Here is a 21,770-nt window from a genome sequence, read left to right on the forward strand (position 1 = left end):
CGCTCCAAGGAGCTACAAAAAGAAACAAAAAAATTCATAGGAGCTCGAGTTCCCTGCTAATCAAAAATACAAAATAACCTATGTACAATCTTTTTTTGAAGAAAGCATAAAATGCAATTATTAATAAAAAAAACTAGAGAAAGCATCCTACCGATTCCTCCCTTAACATTTTAAGAAATGTAGGAGGAATCTTATTCAAGGTTACATCTTCCCAAACAAAAGAAGAAAAAATAGCATAGTTAGCACAAAGATCCGCTAACTTATTACTATCACGACTAATCCAATTACAAATGACAAAGTTAAAGCTTTTAGTAAAAAAAAGATCTTCCGTACCTTGCATTCCAGCTTCGATCTTCTTATGGATGAAATTAATGATGTTGATATTATCACCTTCGATAATAATACCTTTATACTCAAGCATCCAATCTTTGATTACTTCATTGATTGTTTTGATGGCTAATAGCTCTAATTGAGCTATGTCCCAATGAACACACAATCTCCCAAAGACTAACAACAATCTGCCTTTGTGATCTCAGCACACACCTCCTACGCCTCCTTTGTAAGAGCAAAGCAAAGAAGCATCTAGATTGAATTTGATCCAATCGGGTGGAGGAGGATGCCAAGAATTATCCAACAAAACTTGTTGATTAACAACCAACCAGCCCGAATTTTGAGGATTCCCGTTTAAAGAAGTAACAGCATACCCAATTGCTTTAGTTGCGATAAACAAGGATCTTTTCTCTATTTTACCATAAACCATACCGCACCTATCCTTTCAAAAGAGATAAATTGTGCTACAAAAAAGATTGATCATGAAAAAGCTATGTTTGTCCAGCCAATTACATCTATCTTCAAAAGATTGATAGCTCTTAATATCAAATCCCCAATTATTTAAGTGATCGAATACTTCATTAATTTTAATGCATCTGTTAGAGATATGATGTAAATCTTCATCTTCATTACAGCCTCTAGGACAAAGACTTCTAGTTTGCAATCTTCTATAGGAAAGAAATTTGAAGGTAGGTATAGAGTTATTAAACATTCTCCACCAGAAATTTTCAACTCTAGCATTGAGTCTAGATTTTCTAACCCATTTCTAGAAAGCAGGAATCGGGTTGTAGTCTGCCATTGCCAAAGAAGCCAAGGCAGATATAGATTTTCCAGAAATATTTTTAACCAGCTCAATCTGATCCTCTGTCAGCTCAGAATATATTTTGATGTTACAAATAAACTTCACAAGATCACTACTGCATCTTCTTTCCAGCTCAAGAGTATTCCAACTGCTTAAGAGATGATCTTATTAACTGTTGCATTCTCTTCATCAATTTCTTTTTGAACAATGAATGTTGGCCACTTATTAATCTGTTTATTCATTATCCAGATATCATCATAGATATCAATATAATCACCTGTAGCAATGGTCCACCTGACAACGGGTTTAAGAGCTTTCCAACCATCCAAAATCAATTTCCAAGCTGGTGAGTAATGTTTCCTACCATTATTACTGTTCCAAATGTCACCATACTTAGGATAAAGAATATTATGAAGCAAAGAATCTTTATTTTGAATGTAATTCCAAGCTAATTTAGCTCTTAGTGGGCTGATCTTTTTTGAACACGAAGGTAAGCCACGACTACCCATATTGATCGGTTGACACATAGTATTCCAATCCACATAATGAAGGCCATATCCTCCATCACTTTTATTCCATAAAAGCTTATACAAAGCTTCTCTATCTCATATAATAAACTCTTTGGAATTAAAGAAAGAGTAGAATGGAAGGTTGGGTAAGAGAGCAGTACCAATTTAACCAGAGTGATTCTACCCGCCAAAGAGATATATTTGCTACCCCAAGTGTTTAACATCTTCAACACTTTATCAATGATGAATTGGAAATCCAAGTTCACCAATCTTCTCAATGCAATCTTTGTTCCAAGGTAGTTAAATTCATTAACTACGTTAAATCCCATAATATGAGATAATGCTCTCTTCTTTCTTCTCTTTACTGACCTTCCAAACAAGATAATAGACTTATATTTATTGATCAATTGTTCCGTCCAAGCACAAAATCTATTTAGAATTGATTTGATCTCCTTAACATTCTTCTTATTGGCTTCAAAAAAAATTAAGATGTCATCTGCATAGAGCAAATGAGATATCTTAGGCCCATTGGGGCAAACTTGAATACCAATGCCTTAAATCCTCTTAAGAACATTGGACAGAAGTTGAGAGCAAAGAATGTAAAGGAATGGAGACAAGGGACAACCTTGTCTGAACCCGCTTCTAGCTTCAATCATAGTAGTTTGATTACCATTAATCAATAAAGTGAAGGAAGGATCACAAACGCATTCCATAATCAAATTAGAGAACAAGTGGGAAAATCATAAGTATGTAAAACTTTATTCAAAGTTTGCCAATCCATGGAATCATAAGCTTGTTCCATATCTATTTTAAAAGAAACTAAACCTTTGCAAGATTTAGAGTACCTGAACTTGTGGAAAATTTCTTGAGCCAAGAGAGCATGATCATATAAGGACCTTCCTGAGATTAACGCAACTTGCTCCTTAGAAATGAGTTTGGAATGATGGAAGACATCCTGTTTACCAAGACTTTAGCTGCAATTTTGTAAATTATGTTTCATAAGCTGATTGGTCTATAATTTGAGGGAGTAGAAGGGTTGCTAACTTTGGGGATTAGTACAATAAGTGTCTCCTTCCAGGACTTGTTCATGTCAGCTGTAAGAAAAAAATGCTGCAGTGCACTCCAGAAATTAGACTGGATAATCTTCCAACAACTCTTGATAAAAGAGTAAGTTATTCCGTCAGTTCCAGGAGCTGTGAAGCCAGCTGTTTGCTCAATCGCCAATTCTACTTCTGTTAAAGAAAAATCTTTACTCAACAAATTGAAGTCCTCTTCAGAAATTGAATTCCAAGCCTCTGGCCACCCATCCAAACAGATTTTCCTTTGGTGCCATTTGTGTTTGAAGAAATCGAGCAAAGTCTCCTCAATTTTATCTTTCTCTTCCTCCAGAATTCCATCTTTATTCTTAATGCACATGATAAAATTCTGATTTCTTCTAGCATTGGCATAAGACTGAAAGAATCTTGTATTATAATCACCTTCAAAAGTCTACTTCACTTTTGCTCGTTGACGCCACCATGTGTTTAGACGGGCCAACGTTGAATTCAACTCATTGATCTTGCACTTGAGAAGCCAAATCTCCTATGTAGTAAGATTTCCTTCCTCTGCTTCTTTAGTTTTAACCTCCAAAATTTTCTTCTTTAACTTTTCTTTTAGCTTTGTCAAACTTTTATGCTTCTCTCTACTCCAAAAGAACAAGGATCTAAGAGTTCTCTTCAGTTTAGCATTGAGAATTTGAGGTGGATTCCCCTGATACTTCGAATTCCAGATTTTCTTAACAACTGCAATAGAAGCTGGATAAGACGCCCAAATATCTTCAAACTTCATACTTATCTTAGCTGTAGGAAAATTCTGAAAAAGCTTCACCATGATCGGATAGTGGTCTGAGGCCACTCTAGGCAAGTGCTTAACCAACAAATGCTGAGATAAATTTAAACCCGTAGGATTAACAAAGCATCTGTCCAGCCTTTCCATGATGCGATCACCACTTTTTTTGTTGTTACACCAAGTAAACCTTTGTCCAGCAAAACCAACTTCATATAGATCATTGCAAATTATGAATTGTTTCATCTCTTTAGAGCCCAAAGAGAGATAAAACCTTCTTCCTCCCCTCTTATCATCTCTTGAAAGTAAACAGTTGAAGTCTCCTCCCAAAATCAAAGGCACATTAGTCTTGGAATAATTACTCAAACTTTCCCACAAATTCCTTCTTTTGCAAGCATCTGTGCTCCCATAAATGGTTGCCACTCTCCATTTCCCTTTATTAGGAACTTCCAATTCACCAATGATAAACTGAGAAGAGAATTCTAGCATCTTGAAGGAAACAATATTCTTCTTTCATAAAACTACAATACCACCTGATAGACCAATGGAAGGGACACGAAGAAAATCCTACCCATTGCCAATTAAGGAAATAACATCTTTATTATTAAAGGATTCCAATGCTGTTTGTAGTAATCCCACAAAAAAAGCATCATAGTCCCTCACCACCTCCTTTAGATATAGAGAAGCCTTTCTCTTCCTAGCTCCTCTATAATTCCAAAAAATTAAGGACTCTGTTAATGGTTAAGAGGGGAAGAGTTCCCCACTTTGACCTTTACTTCACCTTCCAATTTTCTAGTACGAGTAGCCAATTTAATAGGTCCTAAACTTTTCAGTTGCTCAGTACCTTTTGGTTTTTTCTTACTAGCAGAGGAGCATCTATCCATATTACTGTCAGTCAAAACTTTAGCAGATTCTGATCCAGCATTATACTTTAAAATTTCATTCTCATCATCCTTGTCTATAGCAAGAATCTCTCCTTCTCCTACAGCTGAATTTAGAATATCAAATCTATTATTAACAACAATAGAATTGACATAATTCCGAACCATATCAGCATTGGGTTTTGAAATAAGTTTGATGGACGGATTTAGATCTTAATCTATGAAAATAAAATCAACAGAATCCTTAATATCAATCTTCTCATCCTTGGCCATACCATCAAGATCTCTATTTAACTGAACCCCTTGGCTCTCTATGTTGGCTTTAAACAACCCAGCATCAGCTATTACCTTCCCAGAGAACTTCTATTTCTCTATATCAAGGACAAGATTACCAACATCAAATGATTCTTGGATGGCATCATCTTTTGAAACTGCTTCAGCCTCCCTGCTAGCAATATTACTATGCATTTGCTTATTAACCAGCCTCGGTTTAAGATCTCTAAAAGATTTTTTCTCATACCTGACATGAATCCAAGGTCCATATTTATCTCCAAGTTTTGCTGCAGAGCCTGCCATACCTCATTAACAGCTACATAATTCACTGCCTTGGGTTGGACTTCATTAGTAACAACCATCTTATTTATATTCCTATCACCATTAGAGCAATTCAGTTCCAAGTGACCAATCTTCCCACATCTGAAATAAAATTTTGGTAGTCTCTGATATTCAATATTATGATAGAATTTGCCTAGGCTGCCTTCAACCCATACACCTAGTGAAAGTTTTTCATCAAGTTTGACACGTACACAAACTCTTGCAAATTCTCTCCTTCCCCATTGGAACATATTGCCATAAACCAAATAAGGTTTTCCTACCATGGATGCTATCCTGCAAACATTAATCTCATGCCAGCATTTTAACGGGAGATTAGGAAAACGGATCCACATTGGAGTAGTGAGGCCTTTGAAAGATTTAGGTGAGAAAGTTGGAGACCATTTGTCCATACCTACTATGTTGCCCTTCACATACCATGGACTCGTAGTTAAAACTAGATCCATGCTTGCGGGTTCTTCAAAAGCACAAAGAACCCATCCCATTCCTAGCATAGTTAAATGGAACTTTCCAAAAGTGCCCCATTGCTTCCTCAGTTCAATACTTACGATGTGAAATGGGATGTTGTCTCCAAATATTTTCAAAACCAAAGATTTCTGAAATCTATTAGAATTTTCCAATTCTTTTCCAATATGAAGCTTGACGACAGAGCCATCTTTTAAGAAATCCTTGCCAAGATCAAGTTCAGAAACTTTGATGTTGGATTTCTTAATCCAGACACAATTAGTAACATTGGTTGATTCCATCTTCTGTAATTCTAAAAGTCTTTTGAACAGAACAATTACCAAGAAATCCGTCATCACATATACGAATCTTATGCAAATCCGAATCAACTTGAACAACCGAAATTTCCCCAGAATCTTCATCCTTGTTCGTGTTGAAAAATTCCAGACATTGAATAGGAGATTTTGCTTGAACGAAAACTAATTTATCCAGATCATCATTTTTACCACCAATTGATCCATTATTCACCAAAACAGATTTTTCAGTCAAAATGCCCTTACCTTTGCTGATAACTTCAGGAAGCTTGGTAGGGAATTGAATATTCCCTTCCTTAATAATAAGGGGACGATTGAATCTTGATTTGAAATCAAGTTCAGAATCTCCAAACGTAGGTGGAGAAAAACCCGCATCTAAATGGGAAAAGTTCCTTGGTAGTAGAGGTTGAACATGACGAACTTTGAAGGAATCACCGGCTAAAGGCGGCTGGTGTCCCTCTGACGTCATTTGGCCAGAGCGGGAAAAGTGCGGGCGGGGGATTCAAAAATCGCTTTCAGCAGTTTCTTTGGAAAATGATGATCCAATAATGATTTTTATATCAGGTGAGATATGATGACCAATAAATTTACCTATGTATAATCTACGGTGCACAAGAGAGGGAACCCAAAAAAAAGGAGAAGAGCCAAAACCAATATCAAGCTTCATCTTCCTATCCACCAAAAAAGGACAGCCGATGCCTGGACAAAAAAGCCCCTGTAGAGAAAGTTGCACAAAGAATAGCCAAATAAAGTATAAAGATAATCCAAACAATTAACCACCATATAATTGATAAAATAATTAGAATACTCATTCAAAATCCAGATTCTCCAATTATCAGGGATAGTGACAGTAAACCAACACATAGCTTCACAACCACCATTTAGTAATCTAGAGAAAGCTAGGTAACCGTCCCAAACAGAGAGAGAGAGAATAAGGCAAAGACCACCAGAACCGGCTCTTCTAGCTAGCATAATGCAGAGCACAAAAGTCTAAAACAACAAAAGGCCATTGAGACACCACATGAAGGAGAGAGCATCAACCCGAGAAAAACAACTACCACCAAACCAGAGAAAACCATTCCAAGGAACAACCCCAATGGAGCCAGATAAAGCATAAACAACAAAAAGGGTAAAACCAGTAAAAACACAGGACCTACAACACCATAAATAGCCAATAAAACCAGGGACACCCCCAAACCTCCATCCATCCACCCGCAAAGAGCAACAGAAAAACCATCTCCCATGTAGTGATAACCCCGCCCAGTAGCAATTAGGAACTACAAATACAAAAGTTGAATGACAAGCCAAAAACTTCCACAAAGTCAAAACCTGCATAAGCTCAGGTCAAGCCAGACCAAAACCAGATAGAATGGAAAAAGCCTCGAGGAAGAAACCAGGAAAAAAACTAAGCATCAGAACAGGGGCAGGACTCATTAAGTCACCCAAACAAAACCCCAACCAAAAGCAGGAATTAGGTATTAGCATATGGCATACCAATCATATCAAGCCTTAAAAGCCCTCTCAAAGAAGCAGGTAAAATAGAAGCAATAATATCAGTCACGCCATCCAGATATTTCCCCCAAATGGCAAGCCAATTAGCACATGCATTATCAATCTTAGGGATAAGGGAGGTAAAAAAAATCATAAAAATTAATAAATTCTTTAACCTCCCTAACAAGATAAAAGAGAGAAGAGTTACACATAGAATCCCCAGCAATATTTAACATTTGAAAACACAATTTAGAGTCCAATTCAATAACAAGACTGGTTAAATTCAAAGAAAGATAAAGCCTTCAATCATAAGAGCAAAGTCATAGTCACGGCAGCAAAGGCTATGATGACACTACCAGTACCTGGCATCTACTTCCTGTCACCGGGAAATGTAGAGGGCTAGGGCCAAGAATTGGGTTGGAGAAGACTGCAATCGTGAGAGAGGAAATAGGGAATCAAGGTAACGGATATCTGCTGTATGTCATATTGTGGTGACGTCGGATGCTGCTGCGGATTAGGTGAGCTCGCAAACCCGTTGCAATGGCCGCAGCTGAGGAAAAAACGACGCCCTGTTGCCCTAGCGCTGCGAACGTCGGAGGCACAAGCACGGACAAGGGAAACGTCAGCGGAGGAGCTACGTGGCCCATGAGGGAGGTCGGTGGTGGGGCCAAAGCCATGTCTTCCGGCGTTCTCATCCGACCAGTCGAAGATCTTCCTGAGCCCCCAGCTAAGCCTTCCTCCAAAGGTAAAATAAAGGTTTTGCTCGGCCGATTGACTCTTGTTTTGTTTCTCACTCTGTTTTCAGTTAGTTTTTTGGTTGAATGCGACTTTTCCTATGCAATTCCTGAAATTCCTACCGTTTCCCAAGGGAAATCTCTCTATAAGGCTTTGGTTCTTCTCACCGTTATGATCTTCTGTATCTGCCTTTTCTTTTCTATGGAGATTTTGCTTTGAGATAGGATGCGAGTTTGCTGCTTATTCAGGCTTCGTTGTTTTTTTTTTGCGCTTTTGTAAAACACAGTTTTAAAAAATATTAGTTAAGAAAATAGAGTTTTTTAACGGAGAAGCACATTTAAAGCATTCTCAAAATTGCAGAAAAATGAGAAAAAGGAGTTATTGGGAACGTGATTTGACGAACCAAACAACACAAAAAAAATTCCTCAGTTTTAGGAAACGGAAAAGGCAAAAAAAAGCTCAAACAAATAAAGCCTCACTCTTTTAAGTTTCCTATCCTCGGTTTCTTTCTGTTAGTGGAATTCTTTTAATGAATGATAGAAGGGAAGAAGTGTGATCTTTGAGACAATTGCTGGGGTTCGCTTCGAGACTGAACTGGAAATGTAGTTGAGAAGGTCTTCATGGAATTTTGAAAAAAAGAATTGAGGAAATAATGGCAAGTGTTGTAATAATGAGGCGAAGCTCTAATAGGGCAAGTGTTTTAATAATGAGATGAAGCTCTAATAGGCTAGTAAGAAAGCAATTGTGAGATTTGTGTTCTTCATGCTGTTTGGAAATCTGAACTGGTCAAGCAAATCTATCTGTTCTGAGATATTTCACTATCAAGTGAAAGAACAGTCCTTGAAGAAGCTTACCAGAGGAATGTGGGAAGATTTCTTTCTCAAGTGCTTGTGCTTTTAAAGTGATGTTTGAACATGCTATATGCCTTTAACATACTTAAACAGAATCAATATCTGTTCTTGTTTGAATTGGTCAAGTATTTTAATCATATGTTGCCCGAGACTTGAGCTTGCCTAGTTTTTGTACTTTGAACTGACAAGCTGCAGGAATAGTACTTTCTTATTCAGTTTAGTTCTGACTTTAATATTTCTTTTATGATAAATGTGTGCAGAGTATAAAGAAATAAAATATAAGGTGTAAAATGGAAACTTGTTTGTTTAATATGTTTCCGAAATTTAACATTGAAAGGTAAATGTGCGCTATCTCATCATCATGGCACACATATTGAACATGCTTATAGCCTTATGAATTCTATAAATAAAGGTGAAGATGCATATTTTGGATCTTTTGGCATATTTTGATGTACTTTGGTTGTTGTGAGGATATTCTTACTGATTTTTAAGCCTTTCATTAACTCTCTATACTCACTCAAACTTTACCCAGTTTTCTGTCTAACCCGTTGGTTATCTACTAATAAGTTCGGTTGTCATTCATGGATATATTTAGATCCAACATTCTCTAAAGTGCGGTGAGCATGAAATTTCAAAACTTAAATGCAGTTATTTTTTAAATTATATGATAATATGACGTATGAATTTTTTTATCCCCTGACATTTTTCATCATTAAAATAAGTATAAGTATTGTTCTCACCTCACATGCATAGGTTGCTTTTTTTATTTCATATTTTTTCTCATCTAGCAACTTCAATCATGCGGGGATTTTCCTTCACATTCAGAGGACCTGATAAGAAAACATTTTTAAAAAATAAAAATGATGTCAAACGGGATGTTAGTTATCTAGATATTAATGGTTTTTTCTTATATTTTGCAGGCATCCAAGTGATTGCTCGATCTCAGGCAAGCCACCCTTTAGACCCCTTGTCAGCAGCAGAGATTTCTGTTGCAGTTGCAACAGTAAGGGCTGCTGGGGCAACCCCTGAGGTTAGGAACCCTACTTTTGAGTTGCTCTCTACATTATTCATTATGCTATTGTGCTATTGGGATATTTTCATGATGAAATACTTTTAATAAATTTATAATTTCTAGGTGCGGGATAGCATGCGATTTGTTGAGGTTGTTCTGTTGGAGCCTGAAAAAAGTGTAGTGGCGCTAGCTGATGCCTATTTTTTCCCACCATTCCAACCATCACTGCTCCCAAGAACAAAAGGTGGTCCTGTCATTCCCAGTAAGCTACCCCCTAGGAGAGCTAGACTTGTTGTCTACAACAGAAAATCAAATGAGACTAGTATCTGGATTGTTGAGCTGACAAAAGTATATGCAGCAACTAGAGGTGGTCATCATAGGGGAAAAGTTATCTCTTCTGGGGTGGTTCCAGATGTCCAACCTCCAATGGTTTGTGCCTTTTAAAAAAATTCCAATGAAGTTCTGTATCTCAATGTAGGATACTTCTCTATTGGTCAATTTACTTAATTTCTGAGATATATTTATTGAGTTTGCAAGAATATTTGTGAATTGGCTAGAAATTAATTGTTTAAATTTACAAAGATGAAATGTGTGTGCTAGGAGACATTAATGTTCTTATGTTTTGTTATCCTGATGGTTTGAGGTGAAGTTTCCCTATGATGCTTCTATTGACATACTGAAAATGCCAATCTTTTATAAGTTTCACCTAAGTTTGTTAGAGTTGCATCAATGCTAGAAATGGACATTTATATTCTCTCGAAATAAAATAACTGTGTTAGTTTTGCATTATTATATTGTTAAAATTACTGCAAAGATCAGTTTCTATTTCTCCACAAGTCACTCTTGATTTTCAAAGTAGACCAAGAGAGGGAGTGCGCGGGTTTATGTGAGAAGGTAGACCAAGGAGGGCCATTTCTTTATGAATTGCTAGTGATCTATTAAGCGAGGTAGACTAGATATAGAAGTCATAATGCGACACTGCAACATATAAGAAGGGAAAATTTGGGATATAATGAGATACTAGGATTTGAATTTGAGTTTTGATTTGAAGTTTTTTAAAATAAAATTACGAAATAATAATAAGAATAAAAAAATAAATAAATTAATTAATAAGGCATGCTTATATTTTTGTTGTGTAATTTCTCATTGAGCGTAGAATCACAATTTGTGTCGTCGTCTTGTGCATAGACAAATTTTGCATTTCTCTTAGAAGGAATTAAATCTAAGACAGAGAAGATGGCTAAAATTGATAAAATATTATGATCTTGACATCCAGTACTATTCGAATAAAGCTAATGTAGTAGTTGATGCATTGAGCAGAAAGACCTAAACACAGTTGCATTATATGTTGACAATTGAAGAATGATTGATTAGAGAAATGAAAACTTGTAATTGAAAGTTAGAGTACAAGGAGATCAAGATTCAGTTAGCCTTAATCAGATGTCAATTCATTATTCTTTAGAAGAAAGAATCACTGAAGCTTAGAGGACTAGTACTGAATATCAGAAGCTTTTGAAACAAGAACAAATCAGGAAAAAGAGAGTATCTCAGTGTTGATGAACAGGGAAGAACTAGGAGTAATATGCATTTGTAGATACCAAGGGAATCAGATTTGATTAAGGAAATTCTAGATGAAGCACATAATTCAGGTTATTCAATCCACCTTGGAAGTACAAAGATGTATAAGGATTTAAAGATAGTGTTTTGGTGGCCAGGAATGAAAAGAGATGCAGCAAATTATATTGCAAAATGTGAAAAGTGTCAAGTTGTTAAAGCTGAACATCAAAAACCCAGTGAAATGTTATAATCATTGCCAATTCCAGAATGGAAGGGGAAAGAAATAACAATGAATTTTGTTACAGGATTTTCCAGATCAAGGCAAGAGCATGATTGCTTATGGGTTGTGATTGACAGACTAACCAAATCAGCACATTTCCTTCCTATTCGTTAAACTAATTCAGTGAAAAAATTGGCCAAATTGTTTGTGAAGGAAATCATTAGATTACATGGAATTCTTAAAGCCATTGTATCAGATAGAGATAGTCGTTTTACATCTAAGCTATGAAAGAATATTCATGAAAGTTTGGGCACTTGTTGGAGAATTTTTGTTATCCTTAAATGGATTGCATAATTTATGATCGAGTATAGCATAAGAATGATGATATATTGCCCCGAATGATAAACATATCATTTCCTTGTTGACTCATTGATAAAATTTACAATTTAACAAAGATTCTCCTATTTAATATTTGGATGAATGAGATTTATTTATTCTGAGGTACATATATCCCATAGGGGCAAGCCTCTATAGTTAATTATATCTCAAGCTTTGTTGCTTGAGAATACTTTTGATTAAACTAGTCGTTTTTTTGTTTTTGGAAGTCATTTAGATATTGGCTAAATTCTAATTTTAAAGAATTCATGGAAGTCTTCTTTAAAGGGTTTTGACCTTTAGGATATTCAAGGAAGAAGGGATCAACTTGAGATTAGATTTTGAAATGAGAGCTAAAGGAGGTGAAGTAAGAGAACTTGATTATGAGAAATCTTAGAGGAACTACTGGGAAGGTGAAGACTACTGAGAGGTAGTACTTCTAACCTAAGTCTAACGGAATACAAAAGGGACTTACAAATTACGCCTCACGTGAGGCATAGCCAGCCCGACCCCTGGATTTATTGCCCTGCCTGAAAAGGGCTACCAACTAAACCCATCTAAACGCTTTTAAAATCATGATTTTTGTCTCAATGCATATGAAGAGTGAAATGTTGTTTTTGTTTAGGAAGTAGGGCTTATAACTTGGCTTTGAGGCCAAGATGCCTAATTATGATGGATATGTAGAATGTTGACTCATAAATGCAGACTTTTTTGGTTATCTGATCCTAAGTGAAGGCTATTTTACATGAGACACATTTTTGGCTATGCATAATTATTTTTAATTTTGAAAAATTTGGCTCATTGAAAGGGAGTTGTGCAATTTTTCTTTTGTTATAAAGTCATGGAGCATAATTTCATTTTTTAGATTGTTTACATTTTAATGGGTAGAAATTATATTTTTATCCTAAGAGCCTACTACTTCAAAAGTTAAAGCCACCCCCAAGCAAACAAGAAAAGAAACCTAAAAAAGGCATACTTTTCTATTACGCAATCAGGTAAGTAGACCAAACATGCTTGAATACATAAATCAAACAAATTGAACATAAATTATAGAGTTTAAGTTATTATAACTAGATTTGACAATTGAGTTGCCTGCATTATATAACCCAGTCAAATTTATTACAGACTCTACTTGTGATCAAGCATTTGACTTCTGAATTGATATCAGGCTTCACTTTCAACAGGTACATCCTTCTAGTCCACTTCCTTCTTTTGATCCAAACCCCCACAAGTCTAATATAATTCCTACTTTTATCAATACATATGAAAATTATAAAATACTCAAAACTACAAAACAAAGTTAGAAAGCAGTTCATATATTATATCACATTCAAAATTTGCTTATGATTTATAGCGCCTCCCTTTGGACATGACAATCTGTAAGAAAAACATGTATATTTCTATACTAACCACTTAAGGGAAAATACTCATAACGTAGACAATCTAATAGGTAATCACACCATAGCATCAAACATGTGCAGAAAAAGAAAGTTCATAATCCTAGCATGCATAAGGGACTATGCATCTAAGTGTGTGAGGCTTGTGTGGTATGTCACACTAAGGGTGTTTCACTTGGAGTTTGGATCTAAGGAAAGGGTGTGAGCTAAGTGTTGAAAAATCCTCCTTAGCTTTTGTAGCTAAGGAGAAGATTTTTTTACAACTTAGGAGGTGGAGAGGGAAGATGGGTCGCCTATTGATTTTGGCTCAATAGGTGAGGATGATTTATAACTTTGAGGTTACAAATCAAGCAAAATTATCATTGAATTTTTATGTTCAATGATGGATATTTATTTTGCTAAATTTAGACAAAGCAAAAATAAGAATGTGATATGTAGGTTTGGGCTACACATCAAGGATTCTTTGAACTTTCGGGTATCCAAAGAGAGGAACTCATTCACTTGATTTGAGTTAAGAGAATGAAAGAGGGCTAGGATTTTGACTCCTTTGCTTGACATGAAATTATTTGTTGAGTTAGGTTCAACCGTTCAACAAATAAATGATTTGGATTGAACTACTTCTTGATTTTGATTCAACAAATAGGTGATTTTCATACAACGTTTGGATTGTATAAAGAGAAGAATTTCTCTATAATTTTGGCTTGTAGAAAATAATAGAGAGAAGCAATATAGAGATTGCAAATTAATGAAAGTTCCTTGAACATTTATTGTTTAAAGAGGGAGATGCATTCTCTTAGTTTGGATTTAGGAAAATGATGGGATTTTCTACAACTTTTGAGTTGTAGGGGCGAGGGAAGGAACATGCAACTTTTGGGTTGCAAATTCATAAATGTTCCTTGAACATTTGATGTTCAAAGATAAATATTTATTTGCCTAATTTGAGGCTAGGCAAATGAAGAGGAATTTAAAAGTTTCCTACAATTTAGGCTTGTAGGAAAAGAAGTGGTAAAAAATGCAAGTTAGAGATTATAAATTTGAGTTTCTTTGAATGCTTGGTGCCCAAAGAGGAGGTTCATTCCTCTAATTTGGGTTGGAGGGATGGAGGAGAAGAAGGTGCAACTTAGAAGTTGCAAACTCTTGAAAGTTCCTTGAATATTTAACATTTAAAGAAGGATGTACACTCTCCTTATTTAGGTTAGAAGATTGAGAAGATCTTCCTACAACCTTTGAGTTATAGAAAGAGATGAAGGGATACACAACCTATGGGTTGCATATGGGAGGATAAATAAATGAACCATGTGTTCAATGATACATAATCATTTACGAAATCTATGTTAGATAAATAGGAAGAAGAGATGTGCATCTTGGATGTTGCAAGCTCATAAACATTCTTTGAACATTTGGTGTTCAAAGAGGGATATACATTTTCCTAATTTTGATTCTTAGGAGAATGAGATGGTTTCCTACAACTTTTGGGTTGTAGAAAGTGGGGAATGATGTGTAACTTATGGGCTGCAAGTTAGAGAAATTTCTTTGAGCATTTGGTGTTCAAAGAAAGGGGCACACATTCACTTAATTTGGGCTAAGTGAATGGAGATATTTTCTATACTTTTTGTTTTGTAGGAGGAGGAAAGAAGGTGCAACGTAGAGGTTGCAACTTAGGAGAAAATTTTTTAGACATTTGGCATCCAAAGAGGAATGTGCATTTGCATAGTTTGAGTCTAGGCAAATAAGGGGAAAAATTATACGTTGGTTTCTTGCTCCAACAAATGAGATGAGAGAAACTAAGAGTTTGCTTCTAAGCACAAGAACCTACGACATGATGTATTTAGGATTTCGAGAAACCCATACACAATATATGATGAAGATGGATGATAGCTCCTAAGATAGGCTACGAGTCATGCAATGAAATATTTGAAGCCTTGAAGAAGCTTCAAAGGTCATGTATGAAAGGGTAAGATAATTGTTTGTTGATTTTGTCTCAACAAACAAGAGGTGGATGACTTATAATTCGTTTCTAAGGTCTAACAACTATGTAATGATATTAGTCGGAGCCTTTGGAGGCTCCAAATTATCATTCATGAGAGGATATGTGTTAATTTTATGTTTCAACAATAAGAGATGGAAGAACTTAGGAGTTGACTTCAAGTTTCAAATGACTCATGCACTCTTAACACTTGTAGCTTTGAGAATTGCTCCAGGCATTCTACATGAAAGAGGATTGATCATTTGTTAATTTCATATCTTAACAAGTAAATGTTTGGACTTGGGATTTGGTTTCAAGGTCTTGACGATTCATGTGATAGAATAATTTAGAGCTTTGAGGGTGCTCCAAAACGTCACACATGAAGGGGATATTTGTTAGTTTTATGCTCCAACAAACAAGGTGGAAGAACTTAGAAGTTGGTTCCAAGTTTCAAAGAATTTATGCAATGATATGTTTGAAGCTTTGAGGTGCTCCAAATGTCATGCATAAGAGATGCAATTTGTAGTTTTGGAACTACAAATCGAGAGGTAATCATCAAGTTTTGTACTCAATGATGCAAGATCATCTACCTGTGTAGGTTAGGTAAATGAGATAGGCTAAGATTAGAATCCTAAGCCTAAGGAGGATATTCATTCATTGATCTTTGTATTTCAAACGAATGAAAGAGGGAGCTTATAATTTGACTATAAGCTCCAAAATCTTCATATAATGATGTGAGAGCTTATAGAGAGACATGTTCATTTGCAGATTTTGTGTTATTAGCAAATGAAATGGGGATTTAGGATTTGTTCCTAAAGCCTTAATAATCCATGTAATGGGACATTTGGAGTTAGAGAGACTCCAAAATATCACATATGGAGGTGTATATGTTTGTTGATTTTTTGTCTTAGTTAAAGGGAAATGACTTAGGATTTGGTCCTAAAGTCTTAATGTTTCATGTAATGCAATATTTAGAGCCCTGAGGTGGCTCCAAAGTATTACAAATGCAGGGAAAAGTGTGCTTGAAAGCAAGCTCTTATATTTGTTAGAACTCATACAATATAAAACTTGGAGCTTTAAGGAAGCTCGAAGCAACAAATTTGATGGAGGATTTGCATGAGAAAGAGAATTTCCCATTTCTCCATGAATGTTTTGGATTTATGGAAAGAGGAGATGCGCACTTGAAAGGAATTTCCCTACGTCTTTTTAGAGTGTCTTGGACTCAATTTGGGGAGGGAAGATTGATTCCCTTAGGCTTTGGAGAGGTTTCTATACCAATTTTGGCATGATTTAGAAAATTTGGATATGAGAGATTTATCCCTATGACTTCTAGGAGATTTAAGATCAAATTTGGTATGATTTAAGAAGAACTTAAGAGTGCATGCATGTGATGGTCTTCCAAATTCAGGAATTTTAGCAATCTCACCTCAAACATTCGATTTGGAAGTTACAAAATAGGGTTAGATAATTCCAAAACATGAGAGCTCATGGGCCTTTGAGGGTCCATAATACATCTCAAGTTCTTTTTTTTTTGAATTAAATAAGCCTATTTAATTATTTTCTAAACTTTCACAAGTCAAGGATTGCAATCCAAATCATGCAAACTAACTTAGTCAAGTATTCAAACATTTGGCTTGGAGATTTTCATTATTTATCTTTCACTTCAAATTTGAGGAAGTGTCAAAAGTGAATTCAAAATAATTTATTTTATCATAGGATTGAAAATGAAGTTGAGGGTTCATGAAAGACCCCACTATTTGTTTGCAAGCTTCCAAAATCAATTGAATTTATTTTCTTGACATTCAATAAATTCAGACAAAATCACAAATGCTAACGATGCAATTTCCAAAATCTCTAAGTTAATTTTGTCACAACTTATAATTTGCTAAAAAAGACGTGCATGCTACAAGATGTGAAAGTCCTTACACATTGTCATTCAAGATATGATTGAGTGACAATGCTTAGCCTAAGGTTTGGTCGTAGGCGAAGGTAATAGACATAAAATGAATGCTTTTACATGCATTTGAGGGGTCGTCGGATACAAATCCAACCACCCTATGTGTATAACGTGCCTCTTTGGCTCTCACAAGAGAGCAAACAAACGGAAATCACTAGATTTCCGCTGTTTTGCAGAGAAGACAGCGAACATAGGTTTTGGGGAAGCAAAAATGAAGTTTCTAAGGGACCTATGGCTTTGGATCGTCAATCACACGTCAATTGGCTAGGGGGCCTTAGTGCTTTTCCTGTCTTAGGATTTTACCTCACCCGAGCTGTCCAAGTGCTCCAATCCAAGCTCCAAGTGCTATCCAAGCTGTCCTGGAGGAAGAAGACCGCTGTCCTAGTTGCTCTGGACGTCATCGCTTCTGTCCAAGCCACTCCGGATGCCTCCTTTGCTGTCCAAAGTGCTCCAGAAGGAGAATTTGCTGTCCAAGCACGCTCCAAACAGCTACCTCCACTGTTTGAGTGCTTCCGGAAGTCGTCGCTTGTTGTCCAAATGCTCCAAGTCCTGTCCAAGCTCCTCCGGAAGACAACTGTGCTGTCCAAGGCGTACCAAATTGCTGTCCTTGATGTTTGAAGGCTCCCGGATGCTGCGTAGCTCCTGTCCAAGCTTTTCTGGAAGATAGATCTGCAGTCCAAGACGTTATAGACTGCTGTCTTTGTTGTTTGGATGCTTCTTAAAGCTGATTTTACCATCAATAGGTTGCTGGAGATGAAGGAAAAGGGATAAAAAGTCTCCACAACAAGTAAATAACTTCCAAGTATCTCTACTATCCTCCAACACTCCACCTTTTTGCTTGAGAAGAGGAAAAGAGCAAGTTTATGCTCTTCCACTTGGATAAATGGAGGAAAACATAGAGGTATTTCCCTCTTTTGGTCTAAGGAAGAAGAAAAGAACAGCAATGGAGCACACAAGAGGCTCTTCTCCTCTTCTTCTCACCTGGACGGGCCGAACAAAGCAGGGAAGAGCTGCTCGGCTCAGCTCTCCTCTCTCGACCTGCTGCTTAGGGATGGGCAGAATGGGAGACTCCAGGAGTTCTCCCTCTTGGTTGGGAGATCCGCACGCTAGCAGGGTGGAGCCGTAAGGCTCCCTTGTCCCTTTTTCTCTCTTCCGCTTGGTCTGGGATGGGCGAACCATACACGGGGCAGCCTGGCTCCCCCCTCTTTTGCGTACTCTTGGAGAGCACGAACAACAGACCCTGTCGCCCAATCAAGCTTCCCCTCATGAGAAATGAAGGATTTGAGGGGGATTTTAGATTAAATCTCAGCCCTTGATTGAAAAATTTGATTTGGAAAAAAAATTTAGCCCAAATGAATCAACTGGGGCTGAAATTGAGGCCAAATTGGACTCGACTAAAACCGATTTGGGTCGGTTTCGGTCCGATTGGGTCCGATCAAGTTAATTTTGTGAAACTGAACTCAAATCGACGCTGAATTGCATCAAATTAGGTTCGACCGGGCTCGATGAGGTTTGATTGGTTTTAATTTAATTAAATTGAATTTAATTTAATCAAATCAATGTTTAATTTGGGTTGATTTTAGTTCTATGACGTTCGATCAAGGTTGGTTCATGCTCGCTTGCGAAAATAAACGTCAACAACACTAAATTGAAATTTAGTACTACTTTTCATCCACAGACAAATGATCAATTAGAAAGATTGATTCAGGTGTTGGAAGATTTGTTAAGATTGCATATTTTAGATTATGGAGGTAGTTGAGAAGATCATATTCCTTTGATAGAATTTACCTACAATAATAGCTACCAATTCAGTATCAAGATGGCTCCATATGAAGCTCTTTATGACAGAAAGTGCAAAACTCCATTGAGTTAGGTTATAGTGGGTGAAAGACACATGTTAGGTCCGTAGATGGTAGATCAAGCTACTGAAAAGGTTCAACTAATCAGAGACATTAAAAGCAGCTCAAGACTGTCAACAAAATTATTATGATCCTAAGCATAAAGTGGTAGAATTTGAAGTGGGAGATTTTGTATTTTTGAAAGTGAGATCAATGAAGGGTGTATCTAGATTTGGTCAAAGAGGAAAACTCGATCTTAGATATATTGGTTCTTTTGAAATAATTGAAAGAGTGGGATAAGTGGCTTACAAATTGACATTACCTTCAGATATGTCTTATATCTACAATATTGTCCATGTCACAATGCTCAGAAAGTGGGTTACAGATGAAAGTCAAATAATTTCTCAGAATAACATTGAACTTTAGAAGGATTTAACTTATATTGAAGAACCTGAATTGATATTGGAAAGAGAGGTTTGTAAACTGAGCAGATGATCCCCTTTGTAAAAGTGAAATGGAAGCATAGGTCAGTAAAACATGCTACTTGAGAAAATGAGGCATAATTGAAACAAAGGTTTCCACACCTGTTTGAAGAAGTATGAAAAGATGAATTTTGGGGAGGAAATTTTACTAAGGAGGAAAGATTTGTAAGACCCAAAAATAATTATCAGGCATGTAAAATTTTTTTATTAATGATAAATTACTGTTCAAATTAAGTTAAACAAATGATAATATAATAAGTTAAGTAATTATTTAAAATTAGATTTAGAAACTAATAAAGTAGTAATTATTTTGAATGGATGTCATCTTTGGCAAACTAATAGTTTAGAGAGGGCCCTCATCATATCTACTGCAAGCCAAATTCCAAGCCAAGAAGGTTCCCGCAATCTAGAATTTCCTGTTCAACCGTCGGCTAGTGTCCAAAAAATTGAAGGAATTTCGGTGCAGGATTGCCTGTGAGACTGTAGCATTGATCGGCATAGTGTTCCTAATACTGTAGCAAGAGACGAAGATTGCTGGGTAGCGGCAGTAGGCATTTCTGTAGAGAATTTCGGTAAATTTCAGCACGGTGCAGTAAGGGTTTGATGCATGTATTATCAAATTAGTGAAATGGAAATGAGTGAAAAATTGTAATCAAGATTTAGATGTGATTAATATGAAATTTTGTGATCAACTGTAGTTCGATATAAGGGTGAGTATGAATTGATGATATGGTGAAGGAAGTCTAAGAGAGGAGATTTAAAGAAAATAAGCAGGCAAGAAATATACTATTTATTATTATCTTTTATGTTGCCTAAATTTAGTAACATTTCTAAAGATGATATCCTATTCATATGGTAGGATTATTCATAGATTTGCAGAAAGAAGGTTTTGGGATAGTGTATCAAAGGCGAAAATTACGTGGTGTAGGTTTGGAAGAGACCACTCGTCAAGAAGGTAAGTTATGTAAAATTAAGTTATTGATTTCTAGTATAATTATAATGTATTTTAAATGGTTTAAGAAATTGATGCATTATAAATATTTGCATAGTAACCCTGAGAATACATGGATGTTATCATGTATAAGCAATTATATTTGTGTGAAAAATTGAATTTGAAGTTGATATGTTATTAAACATGTTGTTTCAATATTTTGATAATATGTTAAAAAGAAATTTCATTCTTTAGGTAATGCTTATCAAGTTCTTCTTGCAACACTTGTATTGTTATATGAATGGTAACAGTTATGAGTCATGAAAATATGAGGGTTACTGAATATTTATTTAGTAAAGATTGACTATTTTATAATATGATATCTAGACTATCAGGTGGGTAAAAGAGACCTAAATATGGAACCTGTATTGTTGATGTGACAAAAGGGACCTCAGATAATTTGATACTTGCATAGCAGGTGGGATAAAAGGGGCCCCTAAAGAGACAAAAGGGACCTCTATGTTATTCAATGGCGATAATGTCGGGTTACCTGGACTTTATTGAATATGTTTATGAAAGTATAGCCAAATCTTAAAAAAAAAATGAATATTCATTATCTATTAAAAAGGAAATAAAGGATGATGTCGTGTATGCTTTTATAATATTTTACAAATGATAGTAAGTTAATTCAATGATTAACTCAATGTTATAATACTTTATAATATCATATTGCAATTGTAAATTATGTGGCTGATACGCCCTAGTGTTTCACCAATTCGATTTTGCCCTAATTTCTCTCAAATGAGCATGAGAGGAACAAAACAAGATCAAAAGCAAAGATTTTCCACAGTAAAATCCTTAGAGTTGTGCACTTTAATGATTTTCGGATTAGGGCACAATCCCTCCAAAACTTTGAAGGAAAACTCTCAAAATTAGAGCACAATCATAAAAAAGAGAAGGGAATCCATTTAGTATTGAAAGGGAAGCAAGTTCAACACAAAAGAAAGATACAATTTGTCCACTTCGAGAAGGACAAGGTCTCCCACTACAAACCCTAGAAAAATAAGAGAAGGAAACTAAGAGGCTAAGAGAAAACTCCAAATGCATAACCCTAGAAATCCCCCCTTAATCCCTACATATAGCAAGAAAAAGACCCAACCAAACCCACTAGTGGGCTGCCCAAGCTGAACCGCCCGGCTCAGGCTAGACCTGAGCCAAACCGGTCCAGAAATGGACCAGTTC

General features: G+C 36.0%; 1 protein-coding gene across 3 annotated transcripts in view; it reads left to right on the forward strand.

The window, feature by feature from the left end:
* Positions 1–7,470: 7,470 nt before the first annotated feature.
* Positions 7,471–21,770, forward strand: part of LOC110094009 (copper methylamine oxidase) — a 124,412-nt gene continuing 110,112 nt past the window's right edge. The window contains exons 1-3 of one of the 3 annotated variants that reach the window (XM_028699378.1): positions 7,471–7,952; positions 9,714–9,823; positions 9,929–10,234. In XM_028699378.1, coding sequence (XP_028555211.1) covers positions 7,748–7,952; positions 9,714–9,823; positions 9,929–10,234 — 621 coding nt within the window. In that variant the 5' untranslated portion in view covers positions 7,471–7,747. The remainder of the gene's footprint in view (positions 7,953–9,713; positions 9,824–9,928; positions 10,235–21,770) is intronic. The other 2 variants (XM_028699379.1, XM_028699377.1) reach the window with 2 other exon arrangements.

The sequence above is a fragment of the Dendrobium catenatum genome, unplaced genomic scaffold (genome assembly GCF_001605985.2).
Source record: "Dendrobium catenatum unplaced genomic scaffold, ASM160598v2 fragScaff_scaffold_1267, whole genome shotgun sequence".
In the NCBI taxonomy this organism is placed as follows: domain Eukaryota; kingdom Viridiplantae; phylum Streptophyta; class Magnoliopsida; order Asparagales; family Orchidaceae; genus Dendrobium; species Dendrobium catenatum.